The 17,082-nt window shown below is 33.0% G+C and overlaps 3 protein-coding genes across 5 annotated transcripts; 2 read left to right on the top strand and 1 right to left on the bottom strand.

Moving 5' to 3' along the window:
• The first annotated feature begins 105 nt into the window (after window positions 1-105).
• Window positions 106-4,113, top strand: LOC126926198 (uncharacterized). 3 transcript variants are annotated; one of them, XM_050742360.1, is made up of 5 exons: window positions 106-1,506; window positions 1,892-2,153; window positions 2,225-2,432; window positions 2,701-2,830; window positions 3,627-4,113. In XM_050742360.1, exons 1-5 carry the CDS (start codon window positions 1,182-1,184, stop codon window positions 3,635-3,637), a joined length of 936 nt encoding a protein of 311 aa, XP_050598317.1. In that variant the 5' UTR covers window positions 106-1,181; the 3' UTR covers window positions 3,638-4,113. The 3 variants fall into 3 exon arrangements, with proteins under 3 accessions (XP_050598317.1, XP_050598316.1, XP_050598318.1); XM_050742359.1 differs by lacking the exon at window positions 3,627-4,113 and adding an exon at window positions 3,029-3,188; XM_050742361.1 differs by lacking the exons at window positions 2,701-2,830; window positions 3,627-4,113 and adding an exon at window positions 3,029-3,188.
• Window positions 2,878-5,262, bottom strand: LOC126926200 (transmembrane protein 41B). Its single transcript, XM_050742365.1, has 4 exons — window positions 5,128-5,262; window positions 4,487-4,598; window positions 4,298-4,426; window positions 2,878-4,113 (listed from the first exon to the last, which is right to left on the bottom strand). Exons 1-4 carry the CDS (start codon window positions 5,159-5,161, stop codon window positions 3,606-3,608), a joined length of 783 nt encoding a protein of 260 aa, XP_050598322.1. The 5' UTR covers window positions 5,162-5,262; the 3' UTR covers window positions 2,878-3,605.
• Window positions 5,263-6,177: 915 nt separating this feature from the next.
• On the top strand, window positions 6,178-17,067 carry LOC126926002 (tumor necrosis factor receptor superfamily member wengen). The gene is made up of 5 exons (XM_050742054.1): window positions 6,178-6,485; window positions 9,163-9,582; window positions 10,122-10,305; window positions 15,328-15,456; window positions 16,484-17,067. The coding sequence occupies exons 2-5, from the start codon at window positions 9,166-9,168 to the stop codon at window positions 16,636-16,638; spliced, it is 885 nt and encodes a 294-aa protein (XP_050598011.1). The 5' UTR covers window positions 6,178-6,485; window positions 9,163-9,165; the 3' UTR covers window positions 16,639-17,067.
• Window positions 17,068-17,082: the final 15 nt, after the last annotated feature.

The following is a 17,082-nucleotide window of genomic DNA, read 5'->3' as shown; positions in this document are numbered from 1 at the left end:
TCCCTCTCCGTGTAGGATCATTCATGTAGTCTGTCTTTGCAACGCAATCTTGCGTGGTTTGTCTCCGGACAAACCATGTAGTGCCATCTGTCATTACATTCTTCAAGTTGCTGTTCCTTCCGCCTTTAATAGATGGCAGCATATGATTTGTCCATAGGACAAAGAATGCAGGATTGTGCGACAAGAACAGATGATATTGCCATCTACCATTACATTAATTTGTTTAACAAAATCTATTTATTAATGAAATTTAAAAAATTATGCAGTAATCTCTACAATTGAAATTAATTATATAGCGACTAAAACATTTAAGTATCTGTATTACGTACAACACATGTGTGCGTGTCTATTAACAAATTTAATTTAATGTTGACATGAATAACGTATCATTCATACTTATTTTGGCAATATAATTATTCTACATCTGTTTGTTTAGAACTAGTGTAAATAATAAAGTCTCAATTTATGCAATATTTAAGAAATTAATAATTCATAGCATTTGTTATAAAGTAAATGATATTCTAGATCTTAAATATAATTACATAGCAAGTAATATATTGAATTATATAATGAATAATCATTAGAACTAGCTACAACTAATTTTATCGACACGGTGAATTAAAAGTAATCTTATTTGACGTTAAAATCTCCTTCACTTGTCTAAATTATTGCAAAATGGTTTTGAAGGGCGGAGGTGTGTGAAAACGGGCGCAAAAATTTTAGATCTAAACAAGAAGCATCTTTGACGTAAGACACAAAATTGCATATTATGTCAGGTTAATAGTCAATGTATAATGTATTTAGTCAAATAGTTAATATATGTATTTAGCCAATGGCCATATCACAGACGAGTATATAGGATAGACTTTGCATCCTTATATATTATTGTCATTTTAGTATCATAAATAGTTCAACAATCTCCTGATAGAGAGCGCAGCTGTGTTTAAATATAGATTTGCAGATCTAGTGTATATGTACTTCATTTTGTAATTTGTAATGGAATACGATGTATACATACATACTTTTAATTGCTATGTGAATGTTTATTAAAATGTTGTAAATTACACGATATATATATATATATATATATATATATATATATGTATATATATGCTATTATATATTATCGATTCCAATGAATGTTAATTCTCATTTATCATTTTTATTTTGTTTCTTAAAAAATGGTTGATTTGGAGGTGTATAAAAAACAATTGAAAAAGATTCGTCAATTTGCACGCGAAAATGATATTACGGAAAATGAAATCAATAAAGCTTTACAAAATTCCTTTCGTACTCTTGAGAAGAAAAAGAAGAAAGTTAATTTTCGTTTCTTTATGAAAAGTATGGTTACATTATTATTTATAATAATTATATGTTTTATATCCTTTGATAAAAAGTTCTTAGGTGTGATGCTACTGAGGAATTTACAGAATTCCATCTATCCAGGCTTAAAATTACTTAGAAAAATAGCTGTACCAATAATTCAACATTATCCCTCTTTATCTGGTATGTTGATATTATAATTTATATTACACATACTATATTTTGTTAACAATTTCATTAGCGGCGGCTTAAAAATATTTATTTAAAATTTTTATTAAATTTTTTATATTTTATTATCATTAGATCATTCATTATTGTTATAGAATTTGATAAAAAATTCTTTATAAAAACATAAAGTATATATATACAAAACATGTAAATTAGAAAAAAGAAAATGATATACAATAAATATACATTGGAATATAAGACATCAGTAGTTATTTCTTAAATCTCACTTTATATAACATTAACAATAATTGATTTTAATAATAGTTTTCCACTAAAATTTCATATTGTTACTACTTGATTTATTCAATTATGTATATGTTTTTATATTTTTGCCTTTTAGAATTATATGACGAATGGTGCATATTAGAAAATCCATATTTTTATGTAAATGATATGGATTGTTGGCCCTGTAGTGTTGTACATTTTGTACCTGATTTAAGTAGCCATCATATATCTAGGTCTTTTAATCTTGGCATTCCTTATACAAAAACAGAAAATTTATCTCAAGTTCATATGGAAGATATACAACAATTATTATGGCAAAATTCAAGAGTATTTAAGAAAGATGCTATGAGAGTATTTTCTAACAATAAAACTTACAGGTATTATATATAAACAAAAATACTAAGGTGCCTTAAACAAAAGTTTGTAAATAAAAGCTTTAATATTTTAGAGATATTCAAGATATTATGGAAAAAAATATGGATTTAAATCGTTCTAAAAATTTAAATAATCATATTACATGGAGAATTAATAGCATGACAACAGGAAGAATTTTGAGAAAGTTATTTCCAAAACCTGTTGATACACCAAATTGGTGGGAACAAAGCACAGAAAGATTTATTATTTTTGATGAACCAAATTCTCCACCTTACTCTTTAGTAAGATGTTATTTTATTAAAAGCTTTTGGTTTGCATGAAATATTGCTTCATAAAGAACATCGATATAATAATAAAATTAATTATTGTGTAAATAGTAATATTCAAAATGTTTGTTGCAAGAAGCATTACAAAATAGCTGTAATATTTCAATATATGTCTGCTGTATTATTTTAATTGACAATAGATGTTAAAAATAATGTTATGTTAGAATTAAGCATATTGCTTGCAGTATAACTTCTTTAATAAATACTATTTCTAAAACTTTAGCCAAATCCTGAATGTAGTAATATAATGATAAGGTGTACAGCTGGTACAAGATTGATAAAAATGATAGCAAGTCCAGAATGTAGTGCATCTTGCGAGTCCATCATAGTATTATTATCTGCTGGAAAAGCTTGTAAGTATCTTAATTTATAGTCAGTTAAAGAAGTTGATGAACATACGTTTTATTATTTAAACTATTTACTTTATTCTTGACAGTGTCTAACATTAACAGAAATGAATGTCCATTAATTTAAATTAATGTTTTGAATATTACATATATCATAATTGATACATTAAACAAGATACTTTCAAAATTATGTTTCTCTTTTAGTATGGTACAACTGGTGGTATTGGCGACCAGTCAGCCTTCCAGCTTTGAATTCAACTAGTATTACCATTAGTTATATGACTTCGTTCTGCTGAATTACTCTTTCAATTATATTAATTTTATATAACTATGTTTCCACTACAAAAATTTTTCACTAGTACAATTGGTTTTATTGTTACCCCTTTCCCTTTAAACAATTTTCTAAATAACTGCTTTTGTGAAAAACATACAACTGATTTTACATAAAACGATACATTAATATTTACGAAATAACAATCTAAATTTGTGCTCATTTTGTAAAGTTGTAATTTATTAGTAAATGCATGATATTACAGTATAAAAAATAGAAAAAACATCAACACATGGAATTGATACAAATTAAGTTACAATTAGAAAAAAAAGAAAAAGAAATCTAATTGTATTTAAGACTTTATATAACAATGTAATAATATAAAAAAAATTTTGTTTATTGGAATTGAATGTTTTAAATACAACTTAATTTGCTTTATGTTTTAAATATTAAGATAAAGCACATATTTCTTTAAATAAATAAATCTGTTCAAAATTTCTTCCCTAAAGTTTAATCATATTTTTGTTGTAGTTTTTGTTTAAATAAAACAGGTACTAATGATAATACAGCAAATATACATAATATTATAATGCTATTCCACGACCATGCGTCAGAAGATGAAGTTAAGTTTTGTAATGTCTGACCTGCTTGAATAGCAACAAAAGATGGTGGAGCAACTCCAAAAAATGTGCCTAAAGCAAATGGTACAAGAGGCACTCCAATTACAGGACTGGCTAAATTTATAAACCAATTTGGTAGTAATGGAGTTATTCGAAGAAATAGCATATAATTAAAAAGGTGGTCTCTGTGCTTCTTTACTGTTAACGTCCATTCCCTTGCTTTTTCTGGGAAGTATTTAAAAAGTAATCTACGTCCCAAAAGTGAAGAAAGAAAGTAGCAAAGTGATGCTCCTATTGCGCTGCAACTGCATACTAATAACAAAGCTAAAGGAAAGGGGAAAAGAAAACCAGAAAGGATCGAAAGGAAAATAGAACCTGGAATAGCAAAAGTTTGTAAGCTAAATCTATGTTAAGGGTTATCCTATAAATTATACTTTTAAACACTTATATGTTAACATTTAAAAATAATTGAATATAATATTATACGTGAAAAGTAGAATATTACTTAGATAAATATGAAATAGCATATTTTTAAAGTTTATGAATTATTCTGAAATTAAAAGATTTAATATTGAAGGATACAAAATATATGTAATAAATAATCCAGCAAGCACTTGAAAATAATAAAGATCTTTATATCGTCCGAGAAGTTTACCCAAACTTTTAGCTTCTTCAATATGTAATGGCAATTTCATGTATTGTCGCTCATCTCTGTAATATAATAAATTAAAATATTTCTTTATATAAAACTTTATTACAATGTTTTCTTACTCAGTAAGTTCTGGAAAACTAGTATAAGCATAAAATAATGCTGATAACGAAGCAATGAAAATCACACCAACTGTTAAGGTTGCTTGCCTTGTCGATGCCTCCTTAGAGGAATCTGAAAATGTATTTAAAATTTTATTAACACATCGTAAATCAAAATGTTTTGATCTCATTAATTTAAACATTTAGACATTAAGAAAGCTAGTAGTATTAATTTGAAAATTATATTGAATTTAAAGCGTTAAGGTCACTTAAAGTCATATTTATATTAACAAAGACATTCATGAGTAAAATTTAGTATAAAAGAGTCATGTACTAATAATTTAAAAATAATAAATAATAACTTCCATTTGTTTCACGAATGTATGAAATTCAATTTTAAGGTTAGAATTTTCTTAATTTTATTTTCACATTATTAAATATTGAATTCTATATCAATAAAATATTAGGAAGAATTAGATATATAAATAGTTCGAAGTTTTGATACTTATGTTAGAAAATTATTAACTACATAAAATCTTATTGACATTCAATGTTTGAACTTTGGAATTGTTTTTAATAAATGTAATAAGTTAAAAGTTATTTAAAGGAAAATCAATATCTAGTTTATTGTTAAGACATCATATCTTAAAGCGTTATCCTACCGAGGCTTTGTTTTATTTTAGTTTCAGTTTTCATAACTAGATTATCACTGTTTTCTTAGAAGACAATCGCTCAGTAATTCAAGATGGCGCGAAAGTAAAAGACTATCCTTTTTTATAGCGAGTTAGATAAATATTTTTTCATAAATAATTTAATGGTATCTAACAAATTTAATGTACTTATATACTTATAAACTAACCGAATGTCGACTTTCTGACTAAAAAAATTAAACACGAATTAAAATCAATAACATATGTATATAAATATTGTATAACTATTAACTTGATAAACTTGAATTAAGATTTTGTATGTATGTATTATTATTATCAGGTGTATTATATTTTCTACATTATATTCTTTATCTTCAAAATTTGAAATTAACATTTCCCTTGACAAATTTAAAAAATTTCAAAAGTTCTTCGATATAAATATTAGAAAAAAACACTTATGCAAAATTTGTGTAATAACATATATATTAAAGGAATTCATTAAAATTTGATAAAGTTGTGTTAAAATTTTTTCAATGAGATTGTCAAAATTACATTTAAGGTATATATATACGAAATGTCATCGATCCTAAGTTATATAGTTATAAGTTACAATATTTAATTTTGTTTATATATTTTATATATTTTATATTAGATGTTACAAAGAAATGACATGTTAATTAAATTCTAATATATTTCACTTTATTTACTTTGACTTAATTACACATGTAATAAATGTAATATATGTAATACATTTAATACATCTCGGATTTCATTATGTTCTTAATAATAAGCGATATAATAATTAGCGATGATCATACATTTCGAGTTAGCGAAACATTATCTTTTTACTATAAAACTATACTGTCAACGATAGGTAGCGACGTTTGAAGCCATCGCTACTTTTCTTTTTTTGTGTTTCACCGCGTGGCTCCCTCTGTCTTCTTTCATCTTCTTCCAGCTCTAAGTTTCTTTCCGTATCTCTTTCCTTTCAACATCTCTTTCTTTCTCATGAACGCGTTCTCTTTCCAAGGGAGGATCGTGGGCGGAAATTAGAATAACCAGTCTAGTCAGTTGTATTGTGGTCGGCGGGCGGTGCGCGTCTATTTCGTGGCAGTGGAGATTTTTTGAAATACCGCCTTTCTCTATTTGTATTCCAATATGCGGAAAAAGGATTTTTGTTAACTTTGATTCTAAGAAGGTTTAGGACTTGTAGAACTTGGTCTAAATAAATCAACCGTGATCTCGTTCGAATGGAAAGTTCAATGATATTTTGTGTATCCTGGATGTTTTGTCGGTTTCTCTCCCGGTGATCGATCTTGGATACATCGATTGGATTGCGTCATGACAGACCTGCATTTATCGAAGGCAGCGTATGTATCATTATATAGACATACATTTCTTTATATAAATGAACTGTCAGTATGTATTTCTTTAAGTATCATTCTAATTTGATAAAATATGTTCACTTCTAGTCAGTTTTTGATTTGATTTATTACACTTTTCGTTGCAGGTACTATATCTATTTGTAAAATTTTAGTAGTATACTATTTGTTTGATGATAGTTGATCTAATATTTGGTATGACGAGCATATCTTATAGTAATTCATATATACTTATTAGTTTGTATTATGATGCACACAATTGTCAAAGATAAATCTATCAACAAGTTACTTTAAATCGAATAAAGATTATATTTAAATTATTTCACATTTTTACGTATCACGATTTTATATCAAGATTATAATTATAAAACAAATAAAACTAAAAAGCGTTGAAAGATCTAATTTAAAGTGCATTTACGATAAGATGTAAAATATAGCGAAATGGCTTAGTTGACTTTTATGCGCGTATTCAATGACACAGCGAACGTAGAGAATGTCAATGAGATTTATGAATGGTCGTATAATATATGTTAATAGCAGTTATTACGATACTAATACTAAAGAATTGATATAGATATTAATTGGTTGAATCAAATTTTATTTTATATTGGAAGACAGTGCAAAATTATTGAACTATATAAATTTATCTATAAGTTCATAAAATCCAAACAACAGTAAAATCTCTTAACGATAGTACAGTTCATAGCCTATTAATTAAATTATAAATATTTAATAAAATTATATCGTGTTTAGAAATTATTTTCGAGGTAAATGTAATACATATGTTACATTTAATATTGATAAAGCGAGTTCTATATTATAGGCGATTCAAATTATGATTACTTAATATTGAATAATTTAAGTAGTTAACTATGAATTTGTTATTAGGGTTATGCATTATAAATCTTTACATTAGCTGCTAACTTTTGTCAAAGAACTTGGCCAAAGTATCGAGAGATCTACGGTGTATAGCCGTTTTGTGTTGCTGTGATTCTAGTACGCGAACTGCGTATGTTTGCCACGCAATCGAGAAGTACGATTGGTAGAAGCGCGCGCATCAAATTTTAAATAGCCCGGGAGAAACCTTCGCCTCGGATAGAACGTTACGCTTTCTATTTGAGCGACACAATTTTCTATTTCTAATCATTTCATTCGTCCGATGACCGATTGAATCGAACCTTAATCGTCATTCGAAATCTACTACTACTATATCTTTTATTTAATTTTGTTTAATTTGGAATACCGAGCATTTACGAATTAATTAATGCGTAGATTGTTGACGTTGAAGGACAATCCATACGAACTAATCTTATTAAAATGTACAGTTGTTGAGAAACACGTTTTACTAATTACAGTATATTTGTCGTTAACGATTAGTCATGATACATATGCATGTATATGTATATACTAATATTAAAGAAAAATCGTAGCAAAGTCACAACCAAATCGCGGTCAATTGATTCATGTCAAAACTATTCTAATGCGCGTGCGTACGCATACTCATGACTATACCCCGCTCGGGATACAACTACGGATGTAATTACATCGCAAACGAGCCGGAAGTGGAAACGGTCTGGCCGGTTTTGCCGGTTAAATGGCCACTTTACACGCTCGATTGTTTCAACGAGTTGTTTAAAAAATACATTTTTGTCCTCACGAATGTTTTATCTTTTGTTTCATTCTTTCCCTGCATATATACAGTCAATAAAATTAATATAAATTAGAATTATTTATATGATTACGATAGTTATATACATAGAATCGTTATAATTATTGCATCGATATTATAATCAATATTTTGTTTTCATATCTCTTGATGCAACAAGTATCTCCTTAATATAAATATTTATCAATTAAAATTAAAATTCTAAAAGAATTATTATAATATTAAAATAAAATTAAAATTATAGAGGAAATTCTATAACTTTTAATTTCGGATAGAAGCAGCTTAATACTCTTTGTTAGAGAATTAAACACCACATGCAGAACGGTGTATAAAAAACAATGTATAGTTCCATTTAAGAAACCAAAGGTCACCTTGAGATCTCGAGAACCCCTCCACCTGGACAAGTCTGGTAGTCGTCATAAGACGTCCCCCTTGAAACAGAACAAGTTTTATCTGAAACGTTCCTTCGAATATCCGAATATCGTACAGTTTAGGGGATATTTGCGTGGACCGATTAATACGAGCCTGTATATTACTTCTTTTACCGTCATTTAAATTCAAATACATGATAATTATTTGCTAGATTTTTATCAATTATCGTATTTATTTCTATTTGCTATTTACCGTTCCTCCCTCGTTTAAGGATGAGCTTTTTTAAGTTTACAATTCAATTTCTAGGATCAGAGATTTATACATTTAAGGCAACTTCGTATACGTAGATCACGTTTTACGTGTATCTCGTTCGTTTCTACTGGAAACTGTCTGTGATCAAATTCTAACGAGATGGAAAACACTTAGACTCTGAGTGTCTCGTCGAGAGATGTTACAACCGATAAAAATTAAAAAATGCGTGTTAACCGAGGACTTTGCAATTATTTATCGTTGTTTCGTACAACGAACGTTTTCATTGCTTGCATACAAATTTTCCTTAATATCGTTATGATTGCTCCAGCGATCAAGGAATTGGTCGAAAGGTAACAAGCGTGGAAATTGTTTTAGGTGATGCCTCGGGAGCCTAATCGGGCATATCTGTTGGCCGTGTTGCTGCTATTGGTCGGTCTCCGCAAGGCTGGCTGCTCGACATCCGCTCCCCGATATCCGGTCTGTAAACCGGGTTTCGAATTTTGGTCGGTCGAGCGTGCCACCTGTTGGCCTTGCACCAGATGCGCTCCTGAATTCACTTTGAGTCCCTGCGCCGTTTACAAGGATGCTATTTGCGGACCGCTCTCCGCTCTCGAGCTCGACTGGTCTTTCCTCTCGACCAGGAAACGACCGGAAACCGGCCAAAGGAGCCTCGAAGCGGTTACCTCGAAGGTGTTATGGAGGTTCCCCGACCTGGACCAGCAACAGATTAGGCAAGAGTCGAAGGATTTTGCTGACAATTCGCAGCCAGATATCCAATCGAAAACGAAGGACCAGGTATATAAGGTCTACGGTATTAAGTTGGTTATCGGAAATCCATCCATCCATTTCCCATGCATGTCCAGTTATTCACTTAGCTGAATTCATCACGTTGAAAGACAAGTGATTTATCAGTGACAGGGTGTGTCACAACGCGTGAGACCCATTTCAGGAGTGGGCACGAGAAACAATAACGAAAGTCCACGTGAACGTGCGTCCGATCTGATTTTGTTTCAAAGTTACGGTCATTTACTTTTGTGTTTCAACAATTCGCAACAGTTTACCTTCATAGAAGGCCCTTGAAACGTCCGAAGGCCTCGGTCTGTACGCAAGTTTGCAGTTGTCCTATCAAAGTTTCGTGATCTCTCAAAAATTCCAGGTGTATAATCGAATAATACAGAGTAATAAATTTGAGACAAGATCAGATAGGAAGTATGTTCATTGTTTTTATGCCTTCTGTTCATCCCTGAAATGAGTCCCACATGTTGCGATACACTCTGTGTATTTGGGGTTTGTTCATCAACGAATGGAACGTTAATTTTACAACGAAATTCTAGGTATCGAACGAGTCTTCTTATCCAAGGAGCGCAGCTACTTCCAAGCAGAGAATCCTGTGGGACTGGCAAACGGTCGCGCTGATCCTTGCGGTGTGTGCCTGTATTCTCTTTTTTCTGGTCGCAGGATGCTCGGCTTTGGTCTACGCGAGACAGTGGCGTCGCATGAAGAAAAACTTCGAGCCCGGTAAGAATTCAACTTGTTATTAGTAATCACTGGACTGCGGATTTTCCTGCGTTTATGGAAAATTTCGCGATGCGAAGATGCATCGAACGCGCACAATTTACGAAAATATATAGAATATTCAAAGCAACATACTCGTTACAACGTAATGGACGAACCAAAATCTCTGCTTAGCTTTCCTACTTGTCGTTAATTATGTTCATAAAAAAAATGAATTTGCATAAATATTCGCAGTCTAGTAATTACATCTATTGTTGCTTACGCATAGAAACGAAGCTTTATGAAATGATTGCACAGTAGGAAAATTGAGTTCCCCGTTAAGGGCGGAAGAAGAGATCTTTTACAATTTAAAGGTTGCTAAACGAATCGCTCTGAATTCCTATGAGAAATATATATCACGCGGTGTCCACGCGAATGCCAGCCGAACCCTGTCACTGTATTTTATGGGTGTAACGAAGCAGAAAATGTTGTATAAACGTAGGTTAAACAAAGCTTTATCAAAAAGTTGTAATAAAAGCACGAAGTATGGAAGGAATGGACTCGTGGTTTCGGTGCTATAAGACAAGAATAGATTTACAATCGATATAATCATTAGCTATTAATAGTCATGGTCAATGTTCCTATCGATATGAAGATCTACTCGGTATTCCTGTGGGTATTTTGTATTTTTACCATAACTTTTTAATAAAGCTGCAAATGACCTATACTTGTAATTATACCCGGAAATATCGCCTGCCGTGTGTATTACACTACTATCGAGTGTACACTATTGAGTGTACCAAGCATTAGTAATAGGTAATATTTCGCGTTCTGGTATTTTGTTACATTCGATTCCGAAGGATTGTTATATGTTTCCTTGGAGGGGGATAAGAAGTCCTTTAAAATGCAAGACAGATTTTCTTCATTAGAGGGCCGCTCACGACCTCTGCTCACCTTGGCTCGATCTATCACGCCCGGATATGACGTCCCGGTATCCGATGCTTCTCATTTCTTTCGTGATGCTCCGTTCCGCGTTCTCTTTGTACTCGTTTACCAACTTATGTCATCAATGATTATACATATCACTCGCGAGATACGTGCCTTTAATTGGGAACATTTGGTATCATCGAATCGAAGTCGGTGTAAGGATTGCCTTTAATCGTAACAAGCCTGATACCTGCATTTACGTATCGTTTTTATCGATCAACATGCCAATATTTAGAAAAACCTCTCATTCGACGATATTGGATTTTCGAAAGAATTATTTAATGTACATACAAGGTGTCTCATTCTAATCGATCCACGCAAATATCTCCTAAATTGTACATTATTTGGAAAAATGTTCCAAACGAAACTTGTTCTGTATCGAGGAAAACGTCTTATAACAATCACCAGGTTTGTCCAGATGCCGACGTATTCGAGATTTCGAGATAAACGTTCGCGACCTTTTTGAGAATTAAATTTCCTTCGTAATAAATAGCTTTACAAATCTTGTCAACTTTTCGATATTGCGCGTGACTTATTTAGTCACGTTACAGATATCAAACGTTGCTTCGATGCGAATTATATTAATTCTATACGAAATTTATTTGCAACTATAAGAATTAATATGGAATTATAAAATCGAAGGTTTTTCATTTGCTCGGTGATATTGCGGCTGATTGTTCGCGTCATTGAGCGGCACGAAGGCGGGAAAGGCATTCGGAAGGCTGTCAAGATTTTTCGAAACGTTGAAATAACATCGCGTACGAAATCGCGTGACCCAGCTGCTTTAAATTCCTTACGGTTCGTCCAGTACTGTAAAGCTGTAAACGGGCAATGTTCGCAAATCGCCGTTACGATGTTCACAAACCAGAGGTTGCACGCGTATTCGAGATCGATCGCGGCTCATCGACTCTGCGTCTCGACGAACACGACGCACACTCGTATTTTTTGAGACCGTTTTGAGAAATTCACTTCCGAATAGGATTCAATACCTTAAAATTCCTGGAAATCTTGCAAGTCTAGAAAGTCTCGAAAGTCCCGTAATCTCCCTAAATCGTGCAAATCACGGTCGCGCAAGTGCATTTCCGATCTTTCGAACTTTCAAAGATATCCAATAAATTCCAACACTTTTATGACTTTCACAACTTCCAAGACTTTTAGGAATTTTACGGCATTGAATACGATTCAAAGTGTTTCAAAGTACTTGGCAATCCAACATCATGGATGTACATCCTCAAAAATATCCGGACGTTGGTTTATTTTGCGACAAGACGTATTTTAATTATGAAACTACAGTTAAATCATACTTGAATCGCTATAGCTACTTATAATATACACGTGTTATATCAAGTATTATATTATACTCTTATATTACTTAAATATCAAATATACATACGGTGAATATTAGAGAATATGTAATTACAATTAAAACATATTATTTCAATATCTTCTAATGCGCGATTTAGATTTATATTCTGATGATTGCGTAAAGAAAAAGTAGCAAATGTTGCTTCTAATTACCAATTCGGCATTAATTTGTACACCTAGTACAAAATTAGTAAAATTCACACGTTGTTGCTACAAATTAATCCAGATGTCCGTATACTTATGAGCGGCAGTGTACGTGTACAGAGAAGAGAGAAATTCGAATGGTGTTATGATCTACAATCTACAATGAACGTTTGTACGATGTTACTACCCGCATTTGCATAACGAGCGTTACGCAGAACTCATCAACGCCGGAACCCTCTCTTGTCCCCTCTATTCTTCCCGATACCCCCTTTTCCCCTTTTCCTCTTCCCCATCTTGCCGCCACCCACGCTTCCCGAGGAAGCGTACTATCTAGCGATAGAATCGATCCGTTCGATCCCTTCGATCTTTTTACGAATGTTATTGACCAAGCACAGCTACCCTTGTCGATCTATCCGCGATTTAGTTGCAATTATTTAGTACAAAATCGAAGAGTGCTCGTAGAGAACATCGTAACGGGCTCGTTCAGACACGGCCGATATAGCAAGCAAGTAGCAAACAATATAGTATCTTGCCCTGTGTGAACGATAAAATTTATTCGAGTGGTCATTCGAGTTGACGAAAATTTGTCTACTGTCTTCCGGCAAAATAGACCGCAGCTGTAGCAGTTGAAGTGTACATCTTTTTAAAAGCAAGATGTTCGGCGTAGGCAAAGGACTATTTTCCGGGCAATTTCGTTTCTTTCTTATTTTTTCCCATCTGTTTCCAAACCTGATCGAAGCAGGTAATAAGCGTCCCGATTCTAGCGACGAATCTGACAAGCTACTAACGATCTTCGCTAAAGAAACAGAAAGAAGGAAGCACCTGATGTACACTTAATCCCATCGCTAGCGAACATTTGTGGAAAACCTTTGAATCGTCACACGAGTCGGTATGAATGAACCACTACTCTTTGACTTCGATGCCGGTACGACGCTGTTAATTCTACGATCAGACGCATAATGTTTCGTGTAATCTACTGTATCGTTGTAACAATCGTAGTATTATTTTTCCGAGAAGTGACCGGGAAAGTGGCAATCTGTTGGTGTAAATGGAGAACTTTTACAAGAACAAAAGTTAAAAATATGAATCGTGAGTTGATTATGGATAATAATAAAAAAAAAAGAGTGATATTCGGCGGAGAATCATTGAAACGAGGCTTTCGCGTTGAATCTCAGCCGAACGAATTCGCAAGGATATCGCTGGCTAACGTAATTGTACTTGACATGTTCCTCAATTGGAATCAGAAGGTATTGTCGGCATTCTCACTAACGGATTGGTAATACAAGCGAAAGGTCGTGCATTCGGTACCGTTTCATTGCTGGTTCTGCCTACTAAAGGGGACCGAGGATAGCCCGCCTCTTTTGTTAGAGTCCATTACCTGATCCCCCTAACAATGTTCCTTAATCGTAACGAATTAACGATAATTCTCCGACACGGACCTTCGCAAAGCGATTTGCATTGCTGCACAAGTATAAAAGTAATTCTCGCACTCGCGCAGTATAATTATAGCGACGATTCTTACAATTTCAGTTTCCTATTTCTTAATAATTAATAATTAATTTTAATGATTTTTATAAGAACGCTTTTAAAAGTAGCACTTGCATTTATACGAGTCTTTCGATCCCGTTTCGTATCATTGCTACATGTAAGAAGCGACCAACAATTTCAAGATTACCTCTTACAATCTTAATACTTAGTCCGAGTTGGAAAAATTATTTAAATTCCTCTGAATCGTCTCTGTCGGTGTTAATTACGCGAATCGGTGGTGTAACAACAAAGTGTATACGAATTAAATTTCAAAAGGTAGAATTTGAGAAAATACTTGTTGGAAGAGGCATGCCAAGCGAGGCATTCGTTTTTCTAACTGAATAGTTCTTCGACCTGTGACTAGTCAGGCTTTTCTTCATGGGGAGAGAAACATGACTTCAGACCGGAGCGAGACTATCGTTAGATTCATCCCATGGGGCCTTGAGAAAGCAGAACTGCATTCCATAGTCGTTCAACTCGCATTCCATCCTTGGGCAGGCGATACGATCGTTTCAACTTGTACCACTAGATTATCAATGAACAATAACTTAAATGATCAGTGTCCTAAATTACTGGATTTCGTAAACGTCGAATTTTCTAGCAATGATAGTAAATTAAAAATTGTTAAACTACAACATCGACGTTGACTCGAACCTCTTCATCTTCATCTTCGTCGCCTAAAAATCATAAATAGAATAAATAATGTAATATTTAATTTATAAAAATTACACGATTGTACTTTATATTTACTTTGCTGTTCTTAATATAATTGAAAGTTCGTTCGTTCGTAAGGAAAATAATTATAGTTTGAAAATTATAGCAGAAAGTTGGGAACTAATGATTACTATAAATAAATTACTCTATGGCAATACAAAATGGACGTGATTAGACTTTTACGCATTTACGAGAATGTGCTAAAATTTGCCAAATTGTACAGATTATGCGGAAATATAAAATATACAAAGACTAAACTAAATTTGTTGTCGAAGCTCGTGTAGAGTAAAGACTGTTCGATATTTTCAGTGGGTCTAGAAGAGATCTCGGCTCGATTAAATTTAATGGTCAAGGCGGAACTAGCCGAACTGGTTGCCGGCGCACCAATGAACCCTGGTGATCCCGAAACAAGGTGCCAGTATCTCGAGAAACTCTTAGGTAAGTAAATTCTTTGAATCGGCTTGTTCGCTTTTAAATTGTATTTTCATCGTTAAAAATCTTCTCCGTATCTTTATGTACCCAAAAATGCTATATAATTGAAAAGTAAGAAGAAAATGTATGCTTTTCGCGTGACATTGTGCTGTATTCTATAGGGTGTATTATAACAAACGGCACTCGCTTCAAGACAGGAGTGAATAGGAGGCATAAAAGTAACGAAAAAGATTCGTACGAACGTGTGTTCTACCCGATCTTCCTTTAAACGTATAGTCGTTTCGGCGTTTCGATAATCCAATTTCAATATGTCCAGAAACAATTTATCGTTTCTTCTGGAAAACATACGTTCTCAATCTGAGTCACTTTCGTCGCTAGTGGGCGATGACAATTTTCAATGGGAATATACTGTAGTATAGAGATAGCTCGACTCGCGTTCCTTGCTATTTGTCGTCTTTATTGGCAACACCATCGATATTTATTAAAACAGTCAGATTCGTATGTCCAAGTGCTCAGGCTTTTCAAGTCTGTGAACAATTGTTATGTGTAATGTGATTCATACGTTTATTTAAGTCGTAGTTTTGTGGTTGTCTAATTTTATAATATACATTAATTAATCAATTAATAAGAATCTACCCCTACCACGTACGTATAGCGTTCATTTGCTGCAACAACGACGTAACTAAAAAAATCACAATTACAGGTAAAACGAGTTTGAATGCTCCGAACTGTTACAGTTTCGCGATGATGCAATCATCGTGAGCGACGCAACTGCCACCGTGCGGCGAATTTTTGAACCTTGCTTGTACGTCTCTAGCGGTAAAAGGTACATGGAACAACTATTTCTACTGTACCGATAGCTCAAAGGCTACAAACTTCGTTTTCGGTTATGTCGTTGCTGCAGCAAATTACCGATGTGCTAAGCACATTGTACAGGCTGTGTCGTTTTAATCGATCCACGCAACGTACGACGTGGTAATGGTATTCGAACTAATAACTCGAACAATATAGGTATACATCTTCTTTTTTGCAGATCGAAAAAGGGAGACTCCTGTGGTATCCGATTGGCCGGAAGTCAGCGGGAACGTTTACATAGAAGACGGAGATCCTTCGAAGAAATTACAAATCGCTAGAATTCATCGAAATATCGAGACGATGTTAAATCAGAAGAAGAGTTTCAGCGATTGATAGAAACGCAAGTGGAATATGCGTGAAAGAAACCGCTTTTGAAGAAAGTCGAGTTAAAATTTTAATCGAGGACTATTTTATATTTATATTCGTAATTACGACTCGTTATTCAACGCGGTAGTTGAAATAAGGAAATTACGCCGAAAGGTACAAAATCACATTCGACGATTGTACGCGAGCAATTTGTATTATTTTTTTAATAATTTAATAATTATATCTTTATATATATTTTGTTATTTAAGTAGATACACGAGTAAGGAGATGGAAGAAATCGTTGCTCGAAGTCTCGAAGCTCGAACGTGATCGAGCGACGACCGACTTGCCCCGTTCAATTATTTATTTCTTCTTAGTAGCTTTAAAAGCCGCCATCTCTGTATTATAACTATGCGATGTATGTATTGAAAAACAAAATAAAATGGCATAAACGTTTTCGCTATAATATTT

This window comes from Bombus affinis, chromosome 17 (genome assembly GCF_024516045.1).
Source record: "Bombus affinis isolate iyBomAffi1 chromosome 17, iyBomAffi1.2, whole genome shotgun sequence".
Taxonomy (NCBI): domain Eukaryota; kingdom Metazoa; phylum Arthropoda; class Insecta; order Hymenoptera; family Apidae; genus Bombus; species Bombus affinis.
The sequence above is the reverse complement of the archived record's forward strand: the minus strand, read 5'-3'. Positions and strand labels throughout refer to the sequence as shown.

Coding starts and splice junctions, on each gene's coding strand:
- LOC126926200 (XM_050742365.1), bottom strand. CDS start 5,161: ATGAAAACTGAAACTAAAATAAAACAAAGCCTCG. Junction 4,427..4,486: donor AGTTTTCCAGAACTTACTGA/GTAAGAAAACAT, acceptor ATTATATTACAG/AGATGAGCGACAATACATGA. Junction 4,114..4,297: donor TTATTTATTACATATATTTT/GTATCCTTCAAT, acceptor ACATAGATTTAG/CTTACAAACTTTTGCTATTC.
- LOC126926002 (XM_050742054.1), top strand. CDS start 9,166: ATGCCTCGGGAGCCTAATCGGGCATATCTGTTGGCCGTGTTGCTGCTA. Junction 10,306..15,327: donor GAAGAAAAACTTCGAGCCCG/GTAAGAATTCAA, acceptor CGATATTTTCAG/TGGGTCTAGAAGAGATCTCG. Junction 15,457..16,483: donor GTATCTCGAGAAACTCTTAG/GTAAGTAAATTC, acceptor TCTTTTTTGCAG/ATCGAAAAAGGGAGACTCCT.
- LOC126926198 (XM_050742359.1), top strand. CDS start 1,182: ATGGTTGATTTGGAGGTGTATAAAAAACAATTGAAAAAGATTCGTCAA. Junction 2,433..2,700: donor ATTCTCCACCTTACTCTTTA/GTAAGATGTTAT, acceptor CTAAAACTTTAG/CCAAATCCTGAATGTAGTAA. Junction 2,831..3,028: donor ATTATCTGCTGGAAAAGCTT/GTAAGTATCTTA, acceptor TTTCTCTTTTAG/TATGGTACAACTGGTGGTAT.